The sequence below is a fragment of the Acipenser ruthenus genome, chromosome 47, assembly GCF_902713425.1.
Source record: "Acipenser ruthenus chromosome 47, fAciRut3.2 maternal haplotype, whole genome shotgun sequence".
Taxonomy (NCBI): domain Eukaryota; kingdom Metazoa; phylum Chordata; class Actinopteri; order Acipenseriformes; family Acipenseridae; genus Acipenser; species Acipenser ruthenus.
In genome coordinates, this window is record NC_081235.1 from 7,049,116 (window position 1) to 7,070,366 (window position 21,251).

Genomic DNA, 21,251 nt, shown 5'->3' on the forward strand with positions numbered 1-21,251 from the left:
TCAATGAAATGTGAGACTGCTGTTAGTCCCGTTGATATATAACAACATATAAAAACACAATTAAAGAAAAGGGGAATCAATCAAAAAAAAAAAAAGACAGAGTCCCGATTTCGGATTTATCTATTAATAATGGAACTGGCATTATCACGATCACGTGACCGTTTTCTTTATTCGACGCAAACCCCCCCCCCCCCATCGGGCGCATGCGCCGCGCGGGAACCCTCGCTGTGCGCAGTCGCAGTACCACCGCGGAGCTCAGCGTGCAGTGCGCGCGCAACGCACGCGCACGCTTCTCGTTTCTTCAGTGCTCGGGAGAAAGCGCCATTTTGTTCGGGCTTGTGCTTTGTGAACGGGAGCTTGTCGGTTTTGTGCTTGTTTTTTTTTCTTCCCCCTTCACAAGAATGGCGGAGAATATTTCTGTGGCTGACCCGGTTTCAGCTGCGGTTCCGGAGGGAGCGGAGGTTCGCAAGTTGGCCGACCTGAGAGTGATCGACCTGAAAGCCGAGCTGAAGAAACGAAACTTGGAGAGCAACGGAAACAAGAGCGTTCTGTCGGAGAGGCTGAAAAAGGTACCTGCACGCATGCAGGCCGATGTGCACAGTTTATTCCGGCGCGTTTGCTCATTTATGCGTGAAACATCGCGTTTTTAGTACACTCTGAAATGATTAATAATTAAAATGCACTCTGGGTTGCATTTTCTACATAAAACAAACACAAACATTTACCAATACGTACAGCATGGTACATTATTACAAATATTGCATTGAATAAAAAATGATATAGGGTATTTGAGGGGTCGTATAGGATATATATATATATATATATATATATATATATATATATATATATATATATATATATATATATATATTAATTAATAATATAATTGCATGTTACGGTGTGCATTTAGCCGTTTATGAGAGTCTATTAGTTTGACCGCAGGAGGATTGGATTTGAAGTCCGACTGAATATTGTATATTGAAAAGGCCGCCATTGTCCATTGTTATCGCTAGGGTCGGTTAGATCATCAAATACCCAAGAATCATAACAACGGGCTTGATTGGAAGCACAAAAAAAATGTATTTTTCGTACTAGTAACTTGCAGTATTTCTATGAAATGGCGTGCGCTCAAAAGCCAATTTAATAATATGCGTCGGCCCTGCCATACAGAGCGCTGGCTTGAGTAGTTTGTATGGACTGTGGATGGAGTCGCTGGTTAGCTGCATCCACTGATACGAAATATGCCGACTTGTATGTGTCAACTAGTGCATTAGTATCCAGTATTTGTCTAGCGGTATTGCTCGTGTTTAATTTGTGAATGTTTTATATTTTGTTTAGGCTATCGAAGAGGAAGGTGGAAACCCTGACCAAATAGTAATTGCAGTAGACGCAGCAGTGAAGAAGACTCCAAAACGAGCTAGCAAGGGTGAGTAGCAATCAACAGCCCACTTATGGGTTTACACGCCCGGGAAATGTGGAGGTTTGGGGGGGAAGGAGGTGGCGGTCACATATCCTAACAATGATGCTGGTTTGCAAACCGCCTCTAAGTTAAGTCTACATTACAAAGGATGCCTGACCCAAGATTTGCTTTAAACTAGAAACGTACTCTCAACTATTTATAAACATGAATGCAATCTGGATGTGCTCTTCTCCTGTATTTAATGGGTTTGTACATGATTCTAAACACTTGAGTACAATATCCAGTTATACAAAGTATACGTTTCCTGTAGGACTGGCAGCAATGAGATGTTCAGTATTGCATAAAACTAGGTCTGTTCCTTAATCGGACCGATTAATCAACTAGTTTAAAACAGATATTTAATCGTGCATTAAAAGTGCATGCTGGGTAGAGAGAAATGCGTGCAGCTATTTAGTGCTCATTTGAAGTGAGCTCTTCCCTGAAGACACTGCTTTTAAGCTTAAAAAAAAAGGGGTTAGTTGTGTAAAAATGATAAGTGTCATGTTTTATGCAAGGATTGCTGATAGTGTGCTAAGAATTGTAATGTTTATATATGCTGATTTAAATGATTGCTAAACATGTGTCTGCAAAGGTTCTCCTGTGCATTGTGACCAGCTGTGGTTAATCCATCTTGGGGCATTTATCCTGACCAGCATAATACACTGTTGAGTTAGTTGTAAACCTCAGTGTTTTTTGTTTCTGTGTTTGTGCAGTGCTCTTAATTTTGCTGTTTAGGGGTTACCCCAGAGTGGTTAAACAGTACGCGTAACTGTTCTGTGTGACTGAGTTATCGGGTTCCTAAATCCTGTTTTATTAGGGTAATAGGACGGAAAGGTTACATTTACTAACATGAATAATTCTACAAGGTTTTAAAAAGACCAAATTCCCATTGGGCTTATTTTTTAGGGTATTGATTTTAAGTGTTGCTATGCAGGACAGCTGCTATAAGATACCTTTATTAAAAATGTGCACAGATTAATCAACTAATCCCCATAAATTAACCAATCAACAATCGAGGAACAGACCTATTTAAAACACTTGTTGTACTGGACTACAGTTTTTACATTGTTAGATTTTCATTCTTAACTAATTCATGGCCTTTTAGGGAGGAAACTGGAAGATGAAGGAGCTGAAGATATTACCATGGAAGATGATTCAGGAGATGGACAGGTAAGATTTGTAGTAGCCAAACAAACACTTGTATTTGGTTGTTTGGGAGCTGTCTGATTTTGCATTGCAAAATTGATTCAACTATACAAAAATGACTTAAGAGCACTAAACATTTTGGACTATATCTAGAATGAGTGCTTTTGAGGTTTAGTTATAGCTAAAGAAATTGGACAAAGCATCAAAGCAAACCAGACTGTCTGTAAACTTGATACATTTTTTTTCTTCTTCTAACCATTGCTTGATTTTTACTTTTCTCCAGGAAGACATAGAAGCAAGTTTAGAAAACATGCAAGATATGGATATATTGGACATGAACGTCCTTGATGAAGCCGAGATTGATAATGGTATTCTGATTCACTGTGATGAATACGATGCTGATCAGGTTCTGGACTCTCTCTCTGCTGCTGTGGAGGCTGAAGATGCAGAGGCTCCAAAGAGCCCCTCCAAAGAGAATGAACCTGAGCCTGCTTCCATCCCAGAAGTGGAACCAGAACTGGCTAGTGACAGTGTGAAGGTGTGCATCACTAGTCGTAATTAAAACCAAAGCACATGTATTTGTCCATATACTACTGTTCTGTTTTTCTAGGGTGGCTCTTCCAACCTTTTCTGTGTCCTGTGTTTTGAAAATGGCTGGAGGGTGTTGCGTTAATGTTGCAACATGTTTTCTAATCCTAAAATCTTTCATTTATAGGAGGAAATTGGCGGCAGCGTCTCAGTTGAAGATGATGATTTGCTGTCTGAACAGCCCAAACAGGTTTGTTTTTAAAGCTTATTTGCATTTTTATTTCCCTTATTTTTACAAGCTTGTAACTGCAACGAGAACACAAAGTATACTGTTATGGAGTCTGTGCTTTAGATTGGGCCTCTCTAAGCATGTGGTTACAAGCAGTGTTTGAGCTTCTGTTGATGTACAGGTTTATTTAACCTTTATGTTCTTTTCCAACAGGAATGTGAAGACCACGTTGCGGAAACAGGTACTGTTCAAGATAACTAACCGTTTTCCTACAGTTACTGAGTCTTGCTAAACATTTTCTTAACTTTGGTGTATTTGCTAACAGTCGTTTCCAGTGACAGAGACTGGAAATCTAAAGCAAATTGCTGGAACTGGGTAGCAAGTCATAAACTGACCCCTTGATTCAGTTTTTGGCTTCTTCATTTGTTTGCGTCGCAGTGTTGCACGCTTGAAATTGTATGGTAAATTCTTTACTTGTCCAAAAATGTATTTACATAATAAGCAATTTTGAACCTTGATCTATATAAAGTGACTCGGGACCAGTGATTAAGTGGCACACATAGTTACTGTGTTAGATGACATCTTCAGGTAGTTGTTGCAGATGCTGTCCAGTGTTTTTAGGTAACCCTAAATGAAGAATGAGAAGCCAGAAGAGAAGACTGGAAACTTGCATTTTGGAAATGGTTTATGAAAATGCAACTCACAGGCACTATTTAGGACTCAGTTTAAATAGCGTACATCTGGGAGATACCATTCCTTTTGAATTCAAAACTGCAAAGGAATTCTTTCTAAGCAACCACCTCTTCTGCATCGCCATGGACACTAAAGCCACACGACTTCGTATTCATTTGAAGATGTTCCACGTCGCTGGAGCATGTCTGGTCACCTTGGCTTTCTGCAGTTTAGGGCTCAGTCTTGTTGTGGACCAGGGAACATAATACCTTTTTGATTTAGTATTTTTAAAATTAGTTTGGGTATTTTGTGTGCCTCTCTTTAGGTTTTCCAGTCTCTGGTTACAATTAAAAAAACGGTCATGTCCTGTGGCATCCATACCAGTTCCACATTGTGATTGCTGTGTTTCAGTAATTAAACTATGTGCCATTCTATTCCTGTTAAATCCGTAGAAAATGAGAAAGTAGCTGGGTCTTGTAAATCTGAGCCACTTACAGAAGACCCACAGGAGCAGGCGCCTGCGCAAGACTCGACCGCCTCTGAGACGTCGCAAAAAGTTGCGGAGGACGACCACGTTTCAGTTACCGTTCAGGCAGAGGACGCCCTTGCTCTCGATTCGGAAAGCGAAACTCGTGACAAAGAAAAAGCCGACTCTGAGCCGGTTGTTACTGATTTAAAGGACGTAGATAATCAAAATGTTGAAGAGAAAATGGACACCGAAGCGGTATCTGCAGAAAACATCCAAGACAATAATTTAAGCGTACAGGATTTGGAACGAACTGATACAGAAATTAACATTGCGTCCGTAAAAGAATCAAAATCGGAAGTTGACGAGAACAAGGAAGAAGCAGAGAAGACAGAAGAGAACCTGAATACTGGTGACTCAGCGGCTACGAAAGAGTCCTCTTCTGTTGAGGGCGCTGATCAGAAACAGAGGTTTGTTGTTTTCTAAATTCTAGAACAGTCGCTGTCTTTGTTTCATTGGCTCTTAAAACAAAGTTCTGTGCATAGCACGTCAAATTGGTTGAGTCATCCTTCTTTCCCTAACTTTAATTTTTATCTTGTTTTTTTCTTTTTTTTTTTTTAAGAAAAGAAAGTAAACAAATGCGTTCTCTTTGGCCTTTGTTTTAAAACAAGATTGCTTTATGACCTGAAATGTATTTGCGGTAATTACGTTTGCCATTCTTTTAAAGTGTTGCTGCTAATCTGTGTGTTTTTAACCTGGCACATTTTGCGTGCTGTAATACTGTAGTTTAAATACCCAAAGCTGTTTTAAGGTAGGTATTCCTAAAGTTTAGCTTTTTTTTTTTTAATATCCTGAAATATAAATAAATCTTTTCACTTAAAATATTTTAATATGATTATTTTTCTGTCTTTAGCTCTGATAAGGAGGAAAAAGATACTAGTACTCAGTCAAAAGATGAGAAAGGTAAGTTGCTAATGGATTTAATCCAATTTCTTATCAAGGTAATTTTATTCTATGGCAACCCAACCTCAATATAAACAGAATAAGTGTTGCATCTTTTATAAAATTAACTAAATACCATATTTACACTTGGATGATTTATTTTATAAGGTCAAACAAGTAACAGTAGCAGCACTACATGTGGAAGGAACCTGTGGGTTAGTGGACTGGCTTCGACCACCAGAGCGACAGACTTGAAAAACCTCTTCAGCAAGTATGGAAAGGTGAGGGATTTCAAATTCTTACACTGTTTTAAGGCAAGGGAAGCATGGCTAGATTTATGGTAGGATCCTTTTACATGATCCTTTCATAGTGTACTCCATGCTAGATTGAACTCTACTCCGAACCATTGACAGGCCTTGATTACTGTAGGTCTGATTCACTGAAGTGGGTAGCACAGACTTTTTTATTTTTTTGGTGGGGGGATTGTTAGTTTTAAAAATGCATCAATGGTGGAGAGTTTGAGCCATGTAAGTGTTGCCTTTTTATTTTCCTATAATTTTGCTAAATCTTCTTGCTGTGTTAGGTTGTGGGTGCAAAGGTGGTGACAAATGCACGTAGCCCTGGCGCACGTTGCTACGGCTTTGTTACAATGTCCTCAACTGATGAAGCAACAAAGTGCGTTAGCCATCTACACAGAACAGAGTTGCATGGAAGAATGATATCTGTGGAGCGGGTAAGTGATTTATGTATTTAACCCAACAAATAAGACAATGTTGCACTCTGCAATATCTAACTTGCTTAAATGCGCTTTACTTGCTCTTATCAGCACCCTATTTTACTGCATTTAATGCTGTACTTTAGTACTGTAATCTGTCAAGTGTTATTTAATCTGTAGTGTTTTGTATTTAATTCTATCCTGATGTACCTGACATCAGGATATTGAATCGTATTTTGTCACACTTGTACTTGCTAGAACCGAAGTCATTGTATTTTATCTTGCTCTTAATTGTACTATTACTTGTACTGTGATTCTTGAAATGTATTTTTGTTTGACTAAGTCGCCCTGGATAAGGGCGTCTTCTAAGAAATAATAATATATAATCTGCTGCTGACTTGGCTGCTTTAGTCTTGAAATATGTTAATTGTATGATTTGAAGAGGTTGTAAAAAGTCTTTCAAATGAATTGCACATTTATTTATTTAAATTTCAGAGGTTTCTAATACATTGCTACAGGCATCACATTTATGAAGTGAATGACTAACTACATCAGGTTTTTGTTTCTAGTAGTTTATGGTCATAGCAACATCTTTATCATTGTATATGCCACAAAGAGGACTGTGAAAATATCTTTTAAACACCCTTGAATATTAGCTGAGCAAAAAATAGTAAGTTCTTGCATATCCATGTGTTTAATACAAGTTATGTGTTTTCAGGCTAAAAATGAACCTGCTGGAAAGAAACCTGATGCTAAAAAGTCTACCAGCAGTGATGCTGCGGGTCTCGCTTCAGATGCTAAACCAGAACAGTAAGTCTTTGAATACAGAGTATTCCTTCCTCATGTCCTTGGCTTGTTCCATAAATGTGTCCAAGCTGGAGAAAGTGGTTTTTCACTCGCTATTAAAGTGATCGCTGACTTCTAACTTGATTTATTTTTTATTCCAATAGATCTGAAGAAAACAAAGATGAAAAATCTGACGCTAATGAAGAGAAAAAAGATGATAAAGATGGTAAAGGCAGATTTATCTGTGCCTGAGTTTTACTATATTGATGTATTTGGGTTTTTGATGGTTTTTACAATGAATGCCTGGGCTACAGAGTTTATTTTTTAGGTAGGTTTTTGCATTTACATTTGCATGGCTTTGGATTTAAGAGAGAATGTATCCCGTGATTCACTCTTAGTGTACTCCATGCTATATAAATAACCTACTCAAAACCATTGTCTGGCCTGGAAATGTTGTAGGCTTGGTACACTGATGTGAGTAGTACAACATGTCAATGTTAGAAAGTCTAAAACGTTTATTAATTATTGCCTTGAAATGCTGTTTGTCAGCTGACAGTCTTTTGGTCCTTTTGAAAAGTACTAAAGAATTTCTGTTCATTATATGAAGTGGAACCCTTTTCATTTGCAGGAGGCCGTGGTACAGAAAGAACCGTGGTCATGGATAAATCTAAAGGGGAGCCTGTCATCAGTGTCAAAACCAAAAGCAAAGACGGAAGAGTACGTAGGACTTCTCATGTTCATTGTGCCCTGCTTTTAATATGAATTTGGTTCCCAAAGGACCTTGAGCAAGATGTAGTCAACCAATTTTTGTTTTGGATTGGTGATTTAATTAATATTCATTAAATTTAAAAGTTGTAGTTTATATATTTTTTTTTATTGCAGGAAAGCGATTCGCATAATGTGTGTGCTTGAAAATTTAAACCCCTGATCCTTCTCTTATTCCTGAATTCAGAGCTCCAAGAGCCAGGATCGCAAATCCGAGAGCAAAGAGAAGAAAGACATCCTCTCCTTTGACCAGATCAAAGAGCAAAGAGAGCGTGAGCGACAGCGGCAGAAGGAGCGAGAGATCCGCGAGGTGGAGAGGCGCCGGCACTCTGGGTATTGTAGTTCTCTATTTCAACCTTCTTTCGCATGGCTATGGATTTATGGCAGGGTCTTCCTTATGATCCTTTCATAGTGTACTCCATGCTAAATTAACACTTCTACTCCGAACCATTGACTGGCCTCTTAAATGTAGACTTGTTCACTGAAGTGAGTAGAACATGCACATGTCTCACCAAAGTATTAAGGAAATGTGACATTGAATTAGTGTTCCAGAGTGCTAGGCGCTAAAGTTATCTCGTATTCCAGAGACAGAGATGGAGATCGTGAAAGCAGACGGGAGCGGGAGCGCATCCGCTTGTTCCGGGAGAAGGAAGAGAGAGACCGGCTCATGAGGCAGAGGAAGTGGCTGGAGCTGGAAAGGCAGCGTCTGGACGGAGAGAGGATGGAGCGAGAGCGGCTGGAGAGGGAGAGGCTGCGGGTCGAGTACGAGAGGCGACGGGAGCAGGAGAGGATACAAAGAGAGAGGGAGGAGCTGCGGAGGCAACAAGAGCAGCTCCGATACGAGCAGGATCGCAGGCCACTGAAGAGGCCATACGACTTTGATGGAAGGTACGAGAGGAGAGAGCTTGGTTGATACTGGTTCCAGCCTTGCTTTTGTCATGTGTTAAGCTTTATAGATACAGTGCAAGTCTCAAGGGCTGTATACATGGTGTTATGTGACTTCACCTAGTATAAGGCATTCTGTCAGAGTTTCTATTCCCCTTGCATGGCAATGGATTTATGGAGGGGTCTTCAACTATAAGCCTTTCATAGTGTATGCCATGCTAAATTAACACTTCTACTCCGAACCGTTGTCAGGTCTTTTAAATAGACTTGCTCACTGAAGTGAGTAGAACAAACGCTCGCTCTTTGGATGTCTTTTGAGGACGTTGTCATGTCTTGTGACATCACTGATAATTGAGCAAAGACGAGTGGCCGATATGGCTCCGTAGCGATGGTATGAATTGTTTAAAATGAAATGCTCCTCTTCCCCCTGCTCTGCAGGAGAGATGATTGGCACGAGAAGAGGATGCACTTGGATGACCGGTATGGACGTGGTTCTGACTTTAGCCGCCAAGACCGAGTCCAGGATTTTGATCACCGGGATCGTGGCCGGTACCAGGATGACCTGCTGTTGGACAGGTGGGTCAGAGAGAAGCTTCTCAGTGTGCAGTGTCCCCTTTTAACGACTGCTGCTTTTGTTAACTCTGGAAACCTGAGGTGGGTATAGCTCAGGGTTAAGTCTCTGCTCTGCCACTTAAGATTTAACTTTGGAAATCGTGAAAACTGACCTTTGGAAATGAGCTTCTGCATCTGTTGCAATGCTTGCTAACCTAGTTGACAGTGTTGCATGAATTGATAGTCAGCTACTCTAGTTTACAGTAACTTACTCTTGAATTACTTTCTGGGTAAGGAATTCAGAAAGCTGTACCAATTGGTAATAAAGTAGTGATGTGTCTTGCAACATTTTAATTTAGCACGATCTGCTGCTAACTCAAACACTCCCATGTTCTGGTACACTTGCATGATACACGTCCACTCGAAGTTAAAGTTTTAAATGTTTAAGGCTCTATCATGGGCAAATCTTCTGTCAAGGAGTTTGTTTTTTATTTCACTTCATCTTGCATGGCTGTGGATTTATGGCAGGGTCTAACCTGTGATCCTTCCATAGTGTACTCAATGCCAAATTAACAGCCCTATTCAAGCCATTGACTGGTCTTCAGTGTAGACTTGTTCACTGAAGTGAATAGAACAGGAACAGTCTGTGGAAGGCATTCCTAATGCACCAAGCTGCTTTCAAAGGTGCGCACCTAAGGAATTACTACCTTTATGCATTTTCCAGAAGAACTGATGGGCATGCAAACATATCTCATACACTTTGGTGGCCAAAACAAGTCTGTCTTGTTTTGAGATGATCTTGCTGTGCTCTGTGTATTTCTTCCCGTTACTGCTGACTTCTCGTTTGTGAGGGTTGATGGAAGATCCTTTTGGCATTGAATTAGCCCTCCATGTGCCAGTTTGACAAATGTCAGATTCTGTTCCACATAAGAGGAGCCACGTTTGGTTAAAACCTGTTTGTGGTTTGGGCTCCTTTTGCCTTTTTTTAAGGTGGCTGTTACCGTATCAATCCCTGGCACGTTTTTTTCAAAGCGGATCTGTTCAGAAACTTGGCTATTGGTAGCTGTACGGCACCACGGTCCATGGATGTCAAACATCACCTTGACTGCAGAGTTGATGGTCTTAACTGTATTGGTGGAAGATAAGACCAGGGGTCTTCCTTTCCATTGATGGGGCTGCCACTTGAACAGAAGATATTGAAGCTTGGAAAACTGCACTGGTTTCCTTTTCCTTCCGTACATGCCCTCCAGCTGCTGACCTAACAACTCCATGTGCTTTTTGGTGTGCGTGTGTGTACACTTCCTGAAAGGAGTATCTTCTCCACATGCATCCTGTGTGAGCTGTCTGCTCAGGTAATGAGTGTTACAGGACACAGCAGTGGAAAGGGGGCAACTTGTAATCAGTGGTAATCTTTTTTGCCGTTTCCCAGCAACTGAAAATCAGAACCGAAATACTGGGAACCTAGTGTGATATAAAACGCTTTATAGCAGATACTATATTTTTTTTCTCTTACTAACATTCGTTCATTTTCTTGCCGCTTCGCTGCATACCTGTTATTCCTCTCCTTTTTTTGTTTTGTATTTTTTAAACAAGAAAAATCTACGGTTTGTAACCTGGAAATTTTAAAATAAAAGCCATTCCTGTTTTGGGGTTTATTGATTAACTGCGATGTCCATACACTTGGCAAGCCAAGGGCTGGTTCTTTTCCTTTTAATTTGAAGCTTAAATTTACAATACATCGCGTTTGTTTTTTTTATATAATAAAAAAGCCACCAAAAATAACACGCACAAGTACCCAACTGAGTTGGATGAGCAGATGAAATTATTGAATTGGCTTCATTACCAGTAAATATTCAGGGTCTTTCTTTTCACAAGTTGTAACGCTCTCCAGCACGAGCAAGTGTGATGTTTTAAAGTCTATTCCCCCTCTAACAGACCAGGCAAGACGTCTGAGGGCCGAGACAATGGGTTTCCTCCCCGAGCTCAGCCGTTTGCAAAGGGAGCAGAGGGGCCTCGTGAGAGGAGAGCAGTAAACGGTGCTGGGGAGCATGAAAAACCCATTGCCAGTGAGGACAGGAAATCAGAATGCAGACCAGACAAAGATGCTGGGTATGGAAATGCAAATACAACTGTCAAAACTGTACCAGGGTGCACTTCAGGCACACAGGGGGAAAAAATAAAATAAAATCGAAATTTGTTTCATGCGTATCTTTTAACAAAAAAAAAAAAAAAAAATTATGCAAATACAAACTTTCAGGGTATACTTCTAAGGTATACAAGTAATTTAACCCTTAGCGGTCCATTTATTCAGCGCGTGTCAGGCACGCCAGGTCTAATTAATTTTCACACGCGCAGTTTATTTTAGACGCGCTGTTTAAGTGGTTTTTTTTTTCGTAGTAAAACAGGTTTAAAAGGCACTGCATATCAACAGGACACTCAGTACTGCATCTCCAGCCCCGCCCCACCCCTTGTTCGCTGTATTTTTCACATACCTCTACATAGTAGTGCATACCGATTAAATCATCTCCTGATCACTCATTTGATCACCAAACTCCTCAATAATGCGATCCAAGTCATTATTTTATTAAAAGCTCTGCAAATGTCTGTGATATTCTTCGAGTGCTGGTTGCAGTAGCAGCTATCTTGTTTATGTCCGTGTTATCTATGTGATGTCGGCTATTGGTATTCATGAGATACGTCCTTTTTTTTCGGCTCCTGTCGGTCTCCCTCGGCCATTGAATTTTTTTCTCTGCTTTTTCCGGAGAAAAAACTACTAGAGACCTGTTTTTTACGTCTCTTTGATGTCGGGTCCGACATTGGACCGCAAAGGGTTAAGAGATTTTTAAATGGGTTAATTTTTTTTTTTCTTCCTGGTTTTTACATCTAGTAGATCTTTCTGAACACTATTGCACTTGCTGCTTGGTTCTCCACGTTTTCTTTTTGGTGATGTTTTGTAAGAGATTTCTCATTTCACACCTCGCTTTCGTCACCTGGAAGAAATCTTTTTCCCTTCTGGATGATTTGCACTTGTTCTCTTGAGCGGACCGCTTTGTATCAAAGGATCTTTTGTATGCACCGGCTTCCTGTGTAAAGGGGGATTGCTTCCACATGTCCAGGTGGCTTTTGACTTCATTGGGGTAAAAGAGAAAAAGCCTGAAATGTTTTTGGCTCCTACAGGATTTCACCTGGGAAGAAATATCACGTCTTAAACTTTCAGCAAGATATTCATTGGAAGAATACGGCACTCAGACTGTGGATCATCTCTCCAGTGTATGATGGGAGAGGCTGGATGATTTTATTTCTGTTTCCATATTTTAATGGTTTTATTCCCTTTTGACTGGATTCCCCCTCTCCCCCCTCAAATAACCCTTTAAAAAAAAAAAAAAAAAAACGGTTTTCTACATTAATTGGGGAAATTTACCTGAATGTGAATTTTGGGTTGTGAGCAAGGGGTAGTCTGGATTAATTTACTGAATTTATATAATGTTTTTTCTTGCAGGAGAGACGGGTCAAGATCAATGATGGGAGAAAGAGTCGGGCCGCCAAAAGTGTGTACACTATTTTATGATTAAGTATTTATATTTTTGTATATATATAATATATATATTGTATATGTGTGTGTGTTTATTCTCTTTGAGCTAAAATCTATATATATAAGGTTTTGATATCCCATCTGAAATCAGCCCTGTGTTTTGTTTTTCTTTAAGCATTTCTCAGATGATCGCTCTGACCGACATAGCCGAGATTCTCGCGATGGCTGGAGCAGTGGATACGATAAGAGAGGACTGAATCAGACAAGGTAAATACGAAGAAAGAAGAGAGTTCAGAAATGCATCGGTAGAATTTACAATCTGTTATACACAAACTTTTCCACTCATTAAATGTGCTTAACGTATCTCTATTTCCAATCTGCAGAGATAGTCGTGATTGGTCAGGAGACCATGGCCGTAAAATGGACGGAGACAGAAGCTGGCAAAGTAAGACAGAAGCCTAAACTTTCAAATTTGTGGTATTTAAAAAAAAAAAAAAAAAAAAAAAAAAAATCCATATAGGCTTACCAAAGCAGATACTGCATCGCAAGGTTTTTTTTTTGTTTTTTTTTTGCAAAATGTGTGATGTTTAATTTCTGACAAATTTTGAATGATTCACTGGAGATTAACTATTGGGATGAAATGAACTCTTAGTGTAGGAATATACAGAATGCATGCAACAATTGACTATTTATTATTTAGTCATTTAGCAGACTCTTGATTCTTTTTTTGGTAAACGGGGACAAGCATGGCTTGATTTGTGGTGGGATCCATTACATGATCCTTTCATAGTGTACTCCATGCTAGATTAAAGGTGTATCCTTAGCCATTGACGGGCCTTGATTTAATGTAGGCCTGATTCACTGAAGTGGGTAGCACAGAATCCTTCCTGTGAAATCTGAAAGACCATTGGGTCTTCACTTGAATCTTGCAAAGTGTACGTCTTGTAGCTCACAAATTCTGTTTCTTCTGTTTTTTGTTTTTTTTAATATATATTTTTTTGTTGCAGGTAGTGATAGCCATTCTGGGCAAGGTCACATGAGCCGTGGAGGAATATCAGGGTGAGATGCGTTTTTAGATTAACATGCGAGTTGCCTGAATGATGGTGAAAAGCGTGCACATGTTTTTAGCAAAGCACTTTTTCTATCAATTGATTTGTTGAAATGCAGCGGTAGATTAGATTAACAATGCAGAGCCCCCTTTTGCCTGGTCCTGAAATCCCATGACTCCCTGAAAATGCATGTTGTCTGACTAATTTTCCATTTGTTCGTGTTGTAGTCGTGGAAGCTACATGCCAGGAGGAAGTTCTCAAGGCGTTTCAGGGACTGTGAACCGGGCAAGCCAGATGATGCCGGGTGGTGCAGTGCAAGGAGCGGCTTTTGGACGACGCTATTAATTGTTTTAAATCGTGTCCGCTGTGTAGTATGGAGCAACAAATCCTGTTTTTTTGTTTTTTTTTCTGCTACCTATATTCAGCTACGGAGCAATATGAATGAAACGTGATTTTTTTTTTTTTGTATTTGTGTTTTGCTCCTTTTATGAAGGGGTGCTCGAACTTATGTAACAAATTAAAACATTTGTATTTTTGGTTTTTAAATACTTCCATTCATGTTTCTCAACACTTGTCATTCCACATAGGCATTGTTTTAAATCAATAAATGCACAGATGAGTCAAAGTGTATAGCTGTAAACTGTTACAATTGTGTTTTATTCAAGTTGACCTTCATAAAAGTAGATTTATAGCCGTAATACTCCACTTGTTTTTGAGCAGTAAACTTCTTTTTGTGAAAATGGCAATCCTGCTTTTTTTGGTATTTAATATCTGAAAAGTTGTTAGTTGCAGTTCAACCCAACATCCACTTGGTGGTGCCAGAACCCCAATGTTCCATCTTACTGCAGTTTAAAACCTGGCCAGTTTTCTATGCTCACAAGATCTGTTCTAGATGTCTCACAATAGCAGTACATTCCCCCCCCCCCCATATCTCCTACTCAATTCTGTTCTATCAGTTATGTGCTTGAGGTATTGGTAAAAGACTGCATGCACTTGCCAACATGTGTAGGGAAACCAGTGTAATGCTTGTTATATGAACAGATATGTTAAGACCCGAGTTTAACCTACGAGTGGTTCCAGGAGTAGGATTCTGACTTTGACCCAGCGGGTCTCAAAAGACAGGAACAATGCTTACCTGTGTTACACTCTTTTATTGTAACCCATGCTTGAGAAATGTTCCTTGGAATACAATCTGGACACATCCTTGTCCAACTGTCTTCTTCCCAAATGTCATGAGTGCTTAACTTTGTATCACGAAGGACCCCTGATGTAAAACATCTCTGAGTAAAAGAAATTGACCAGCTTACTGATCTCCAAAAGTAACTAAAAATCAAAGTTTTGTATTCACCTAAGCAGTAAGACTACAGATTATATGACAAAACTGCAGTCATTTTCTTTTGGGTGTTATTTTAACCACCCGACTCCAATCTAAAAGACCATGCGATGCTTTCCCAGGATTTTTACTCCGGTGTGCTGCACTTTGCCATGCATGTTCGGTTTAATGAGTTAATTAAAGAATGATTTTAAACCGCCACAGAGCTTTCTAATTTACAATCTCTAATCCTACAGTGCCAGCATGTGACTCTTCTCCGTGCTGCCAGTAGTTTGGTTCTAGGTGTCTTGGCACTGACTGAAATCTTCCGATGAGGTCACTTGAGAAATGTGATCTGCGTTGCTGTCAAACAATCTATTTGCAGCGAGAGTCATGGAGTTCACGCGGCGGCACTGGGATTTTCCGAATGACCGTGCGGATTCCAGGCTTGTGGCAGTGTTTGTGTGTTTGCTATGAGCTGTGGCCATCAAGTGTTGTGTATATTTAAAAAGCTGTGTTCCCGGAACTGGGAAACTGATCGGGCTTGAATTCCTGCTCCAATCTCAGTGCTGCACAATATATTACCAGTTCTGTGGAATCTGTAGGTCTTTGGCCAGTTTAATTTAAGTTATAAATGCTTAGTTGCAAACGCCATGCTCCTCTTGTGTTGTCACTGCTTCCTGATTGCAAACTGCTTTACACACACAGAAAACATAACCTGCAATGAGCATCCTGCCAAGTCAATCAAAACTGACCAGTTCTGAAAAAAAGCATAAACAAAACATGGCAGGACTATGAAGAGAATGGGACACGCTGATGTTTGTTTTGTACAGAAGGCGTCTCTCGCCTCAAGTAGAGAGTAATACCTCAATGCAAGAGAGGGTTCTCCAAACACACTTCCTGGAGAAATTCAGCTTGACCATTTCAAAGCCAACAGAGAGAGAGCTACCCTAGACTTTTTTTGCAAATCCCTGATCACTACATGACAAGACAAAAGGGATCCAATCCATCATTTATGTAAAAATTAAATATCGATTTTGTACAATACAGATGATACCAGACACATGCCTGGATGCACAAGGCTGTAGAGAGCATCATGGGTAGGTATGACCTTACCTTAACCTTTCAAAACAATCTATAACTAAAACAGACAATTCTCAAGCACGGGTTTGTATTACTGTATGAAAAATCAAATCAAAAGTACCCTTGTGTATGAGCTTTTATGACACACTGATGCATTTAATCACTCAATAATACTTCATTAATACAGCCTAGGATTCTGCAAAATTGGAAAACATACAACACCAAGCGAACTCAAACTTATTTGAAGAACAGAAAGAAAATAAAACCCTTAATGTAACTTCATGCACTGTAAGCATGGGCTGTATATATATATATATATATATATATATATATATATATATATATATATATATATATATATATATATATAGGCAGAGTCAGCGAGCCGGATTGTGAAAACAAGCAGCATTTCAACATGTGAGAGACGGGTGGCGATCGGGGCTGTGGGGGCGAATGTAGAAATGCAGATTTCAGCACATCATTGCGGGTTGCCAAGGACAAGCCAGCGTTTTTTTTTAAATAAGGCCTGTGCAAAAAAATGAAAATAAATCAAAGCTTGCACAAATGGTAGCTAAACGGGGGTGAAGTAATCCTGGAGAAAGAGACCAACTGGAAGAATGATGCAGCCAAATGCACCCTCGATTTAAACTGAGGTGACGCAGTACCTATGCTATTGCTGTAATGCCAAATCACCATCAATGTCCATGCCATTATTTCTATACTAAAAGGCAACGGGCAAGGGCGGCTTGCATACAAGCCATCCCTCCCACTGGGAAATACACAATAGACAGTGTTGTATATTATTATATTCCTCTGTGTTATGGTACATCGAGTGGATTCAAGGTTTTGTTTCCAGATATTAATGGATTTAGAGGAGTAGCTCGTTGAATTGTACGTATGCATAACCTTCCCTTATCCTTCTTTATCTAATGTGTCATGTTGCCTTGTCCTCTCCTCGCTCACGTTGCTATCCTGCTTTAGAAGACTAGTCTAGTGTGTCAAGATAGTGCACTCTGCTGTTTTCAATGTAACAACGGAACGGCTCTTCGGTAGACATATTATTTATTAATCATTCACTTCAATAACACAGGCTTCAGACCTGGTCAGCGCAGGGATTGTTTAACTAAAACAAGTATCGTCTGTTTGGTCTGTCTCAATGTGGAAAGACGCACGGTGTCCTTGTTGAGGCTTGTTACAATAAAACAATTTTTTTTAAAATTCTATCTCGTTTCCTGTTGTGGTGGGGGGTTAGATTTCAGCGATTCAAAATTCCTAACACAACCTTGAATTCGGTCCCAGATGAACACATGCCTCAAATTCGAGGACAGAACTTAATAGCAGTTAATAGCTAACTGCACCGCATGGATTGCACCACAGCACCAAATTAAGACCCATTTTACAAATCTATTGCTCATAATGCTGTGTCGAGCATGCTAGAGTTGTTTTTTTTTTTTTTTTTAGTTCAATCAGACAAAATGTCCCATTTCAGAGGAAATATGTTTCAGTAAAGCCGGTTGCATGATGTTTTCCTGCACAGTTCACTTTTAAATGAATGACTTTGACAGATTTCTCTTGAGTGCTCTTATCCTATCCAGGTCAGGTTGACATATCTTTGAAGTGATATACAGTAGATGTTTATACTTCACTAACGCATGCATTGGTTTCTGGCTCTACAGTGACACTGTGGAATGTGATCCCCAGTGCTGGTGTGTCTCAATAGCTTTCAAGATCTCCGGCTGGAATCTAACTGATTCATTTCAATACATAGGAAGTGAATTATTGTTCAAAATGACTATCTTTACAGTACAGCGTTGAATTTGCAGATTGTAAACCGCAGATGGAACAGGTTGCAGCCCCAGTTTGATGTTGGAACCGTTTCAGACTGGTTTCACGGTACTGATAGAAATGTGGCTATAGTTTCATAAAAATGGGACAAGTGCTTCCCAAGGTATAGCTTTCAGCACCTCAGTCAGTTTCCAGTGAAATGTAGCTCACCATGAACGACACCCCAACCTCCCCACCGAAAAAAAAGGTCTCTCCTTGTATTTTGCCCTCTGTCTTATGAATAATAGATATTTATTGAACTGTTAATGAAAGATCATTTACATTGAATTGATATTAAACTTTTTTTTTTAATGAAGGGACTTCAAAGTATGGAAAAATACTAGTCTGTACTGAAGATTAATGCTGTATTTCTAACAAGTGGAAAATATCACATGTGAGAAGAGCGTGACTGTGCCCTTGTGCTCAGAGGACTAATCCACACAGACATACCAGCCTTGACACATGCTTCTTTTCTGCAGGAGTTAATGGCCTTTTGGTTACTCAGTAAATGGAATTGCTCTGTGAAAAAGATTTTAAAAAAAGCCCTTTTCTGTATAAGTAGGTGCTGAATGGCGCTTTTTACAACTCAAAAGGTTACGTGTCAAGAAGGGGTCAGGGGTGAGGTGGTTCCCAGACTAATCCTTTGCAATGTTGTATATGATTCAGGATATTACAAAATGAGCAATATTTCAAAGTTACAGTATAATACAAAGAGAAAAGACGAGACTTGATTGAAGTCTTTAAAATCTTAAATGGTCTGGATAAAGTGAACCCAAGACACTACGTCAAATTTAGCACAGTAAGTTTAGAAGGTAGGAAGAACTTTTTTTACACAGAGTTATAAATGCATGACACTGGGAACATTTAAAAAAAAGACTGGATTCTGTGCTTTTAAATTAGATTTCAGCTAACACTCAATGTACAGTGTTCTGTTTTGGATGCACCATTTTTAATGTCCATGGAGTACTGTAGTTATTCTACCAATTAGGATAGCTATACAATGCAGAATAATAGGGTAAAAGTATAGTAAAGTGTGTTCAAGCAGAAAAGGTATAGCTGAAAGCACAGTAAATGCATTGCAAACATGGGAAAGGCACAGATAAACTGCAGCTGACTTTGGCTTTGGGTGACGTACAAATTCCTTGAACTGAAATACCCTTCAAGCTTGATTTGAACTGGAGCCCAAAACCTAATGCATTCCCTTCCTAGTACATGTCATTACCCTCCCTTGCCTGTGTGTGGCACTGCAAGCTCAGGGAGGTACAGGAGCTCCAATCTGATAAACTGATTGTGTTCAGCCACCAGTTTAACCCAGCCTGCTGCAAATGGGGTTACCCCTGATCTTTAAACCCAGCAGACACAGGATCTGTTTGTTCACTTTCTTTCTTGCTAATGCTTGATGTAATAAAATTCATGGACGACAATTATCTGTATTTACGATAATTATTTTATTACCAAGTTACCATTTCCTGTTATTACTGCATCTTTTACTGCATCTAATCCTGTACTTCAGAATACTGTAATCTGCCAAGTGTTTAACCTGTAGTACTTTGTATTTAATCATATCCTGATGTAACTATCACTATTTAATCATATCCTGATGTAACTATCACTATTATCTGCTGTACTATTGAATTGTGGTTTGTCACACTTGTACTTTGCTTGAACAAAAGTTATTGTATTTCCTGCTCTTATTGTATTACTTGTATTGTAACACTTGAAATGTATTTGCTTACGATTGTAAGTTGTCCTGGATAAGGGCGTCTGCTAAGAAATAAATAATAATAATAATAATAATTATCTTAAGCCTATATTCCATAATTATTAACCATAGATGATTACCTAATTAATGATGCCTGTATTAAGAAATGTGACCACTGTTTTTATTAATAGAAGCTACAGCTATGGCCAAAAGTTTTGCATCACCGTATCGAATTAACACATTTTGCTTCATAAAGTCGAATGAAACCTGCTGAATAATGTTACGTTAACATATTGAATTACACACCGCTTTGTAGTTTTCCATATATAAATGTGACATTTTGAAATCTAACACAAACTACAGTACTTCTGATAGACTTTTGCAATATCGTTTTATAGTTTCTTTGATTGCATGATGTTAAATAAAAGATCTAAATGATATCTCAGTCCTAAAAATCAAGGTGATGCAAAGTTTATGGCCACAGCTGGATGTGAATTGTGCACATGGTGGATTATTACTCTCATGCTCCTCAACTCTATATTATATTAAAACTTTTTTCAATTCTTTAGTGCCATGCTTGCAGTTGAAGGGTTAAAGGGCTACTTCAATCCTATACTATTTTAACGACCCCCAGAGCTCTCAGGATTAGTTTCCAGCCAGTGTCTGGGAATAACCTTCTGATCCTGGGAGGGGTGTGAGCTCTGATGTCACTGACCCAGCCCACTTCAAGATCAGGCCTTCCCTGACAGCCAATCAGGTGTCAGTGTGTGTTTGGAGAAGACAACGTCAGGTTATGGAAAGTATTCAAAAGTCACAACCTTGCAAGAGCATTACAGTGTAAGAACCCCCCCCCCCCCTCCCCCCCCTCCCCAAGCACTCCTTGTCTCTCTGTTAAAGTGAGCGCAGCGCACTCTGAGAAACAGCAGTGTGGAAAGACACAGGGGTAATCTGGCAGTGATTACTGGCTGATATTTTTTTTTTTTCTACAGTCGTTAACTGGCTCTTGCTTAGTCAGTAAATGGAACTGCTGTCTGTGAAAAAAAAAAAGCCATTTTCAATATAAGTAGGTCTGGCCCTTTGAAAAGCTCACAGCCCATTTTACAAATCGACTCTCGCGGAGAATCCGTCAGCAGTCTTCAGAAACTGGACATGTAAAAGAACCCAGAATTGATGTATTCCTTTATGAATACAAGCATTTATTTTTGCATGGTGTTTTTTACAGTTTTACCATTTTTTCCCCATGGTTATACTATGCATTTACCATAGTTTACCCTGGTCTGCACTGTTTATCAATATGCTTTGCAATACCTTGTTATTCTTTACAATGCTTACCTATGCTTTACCATGCTTTCACTGTGCTTTATTACACTTTGCTATGCTTTTACCATGATAGGACAGCAGTGTGGTTAGGGCTCTGGACTCTTGACCGGAGGGTTGTGGGTTCAATCCCAGATGGGGGACACTGCTGCTGTACCCTTGAGCAAGGTACTTTACCTAGATTGCTCCAGTAAAAACCCAACTGTATAAATGGGTAATTGTATGTAAAAAACATAATGTAATTGTATGTAAAAATAATGTGATATCTTGTAACAATTCCTACACAT

At 39.4% G+C, this 21,251-nt stretch overlaps 1 protein-coding gene and 4 non-coding genes across 6 annotated transcripts; all 5 read left to right on the top strand.

The window, feature by feature from the left end:
* Nucleotides 1-204: 204 nt before the first annotated feature.
* LOC117401415 (scaffold attachment factor B2) lies at nucleotides 205-14,472 on the top strand. 2 transcript variants are annotated; one of them, XM_034002091.3, is made up of 22 exons: nucleotides 205-569; nucleotides 1,339-1,426; nucleotides 2,565-2,629; nucleotides 2,889-3,143; nucleotides 3,321-3,383; nucleotides 3,576-3,603; nucleotides 4,487-4,970; nucleotides 5,414-5,463; nucleotides 5,611-5,723; nucleotides 6,026-6,175; nucleotides 6,876-6,967; nucleotides 7,108-7,169; nucleotides 7,572-7,660; nucleotides 7,896-8,041; nucleotides 8,294-8,596; nucleotides 9,032-9,169; nucleotides 11,081-11,254; nucleotides 12,645-12,693; nucleotides 12,853-12,944; nucleotides 13,061-13,122; nucleotides 13,685-13,736; nucleotides 13,954-14,472. In XM_034002091.3, exons 1-22 carry the CDS (start codon nucleotides 402-404, stop codon nucleotides 14,069-14,071), a joined length of 2,841 nt encoding a protein of 946 aa, XP_033857982.3. In that variant the 5' UTR covers nucleotides 205-401; the 3' UTR covers nucleotides 14,072-14,472. The 2 variants fall into 2 exon arrangements, with proteins under 2 accessions (XP_033857982.3, XP_033857983.3); XM_034002092.3 differs by lacking the exon at nucleotides 11,081-11,254 and having other exon boundaries at nucleotides 206-569.
* On the top strand, nucleotides 5,766-5,901 carry LOC117966404 (small nucleolar RNA SNORA42/SNORA80 family). Its single transcript, XR_004661690.1, has one exon. It is a non-coding gene; the product is annotated as a small nucleolar RNA SNORA42/SNORA80 family (small nucleolar RNA).
* LOC117966257 (small nucleolar RNA SNORA42/SNORA80 family) lies at nucleotides 7,294-7,432 on the top strand. Its single transcript, XR_004661648.1, has one exon. It is a non-coding gene; the product is annotated as a small nucleolar RNA SNORA42/SNORA80 family (small nucleolar RNA).
* On the top strand, nucleotides 8,073-8,209 carry LOC117966405 (small nucleolar RNA SNORA42/SNORA80 family). Its single transcript, XR_004661691.2, has one exon. It is a non-coding gene; the product is annotated as a small nucleolar RNA SNORA42/SNORA80 family (small nucleolar RNA).
* LOC131721096 (small nucleolar RNA SNORA42/SNORA80 family) lies at nucleotides 13,422-13,558 on the top strand. Its single transcript, XR_009319864.1, has one exon. It is a non-coding gene; the product is annotated as a small nucleolar RNA SNORA42/SNORA80 family (small nucleolar RNA).
* Nucleotides 14,473-21,251: the final 6,779 nt, after the last annotated feature.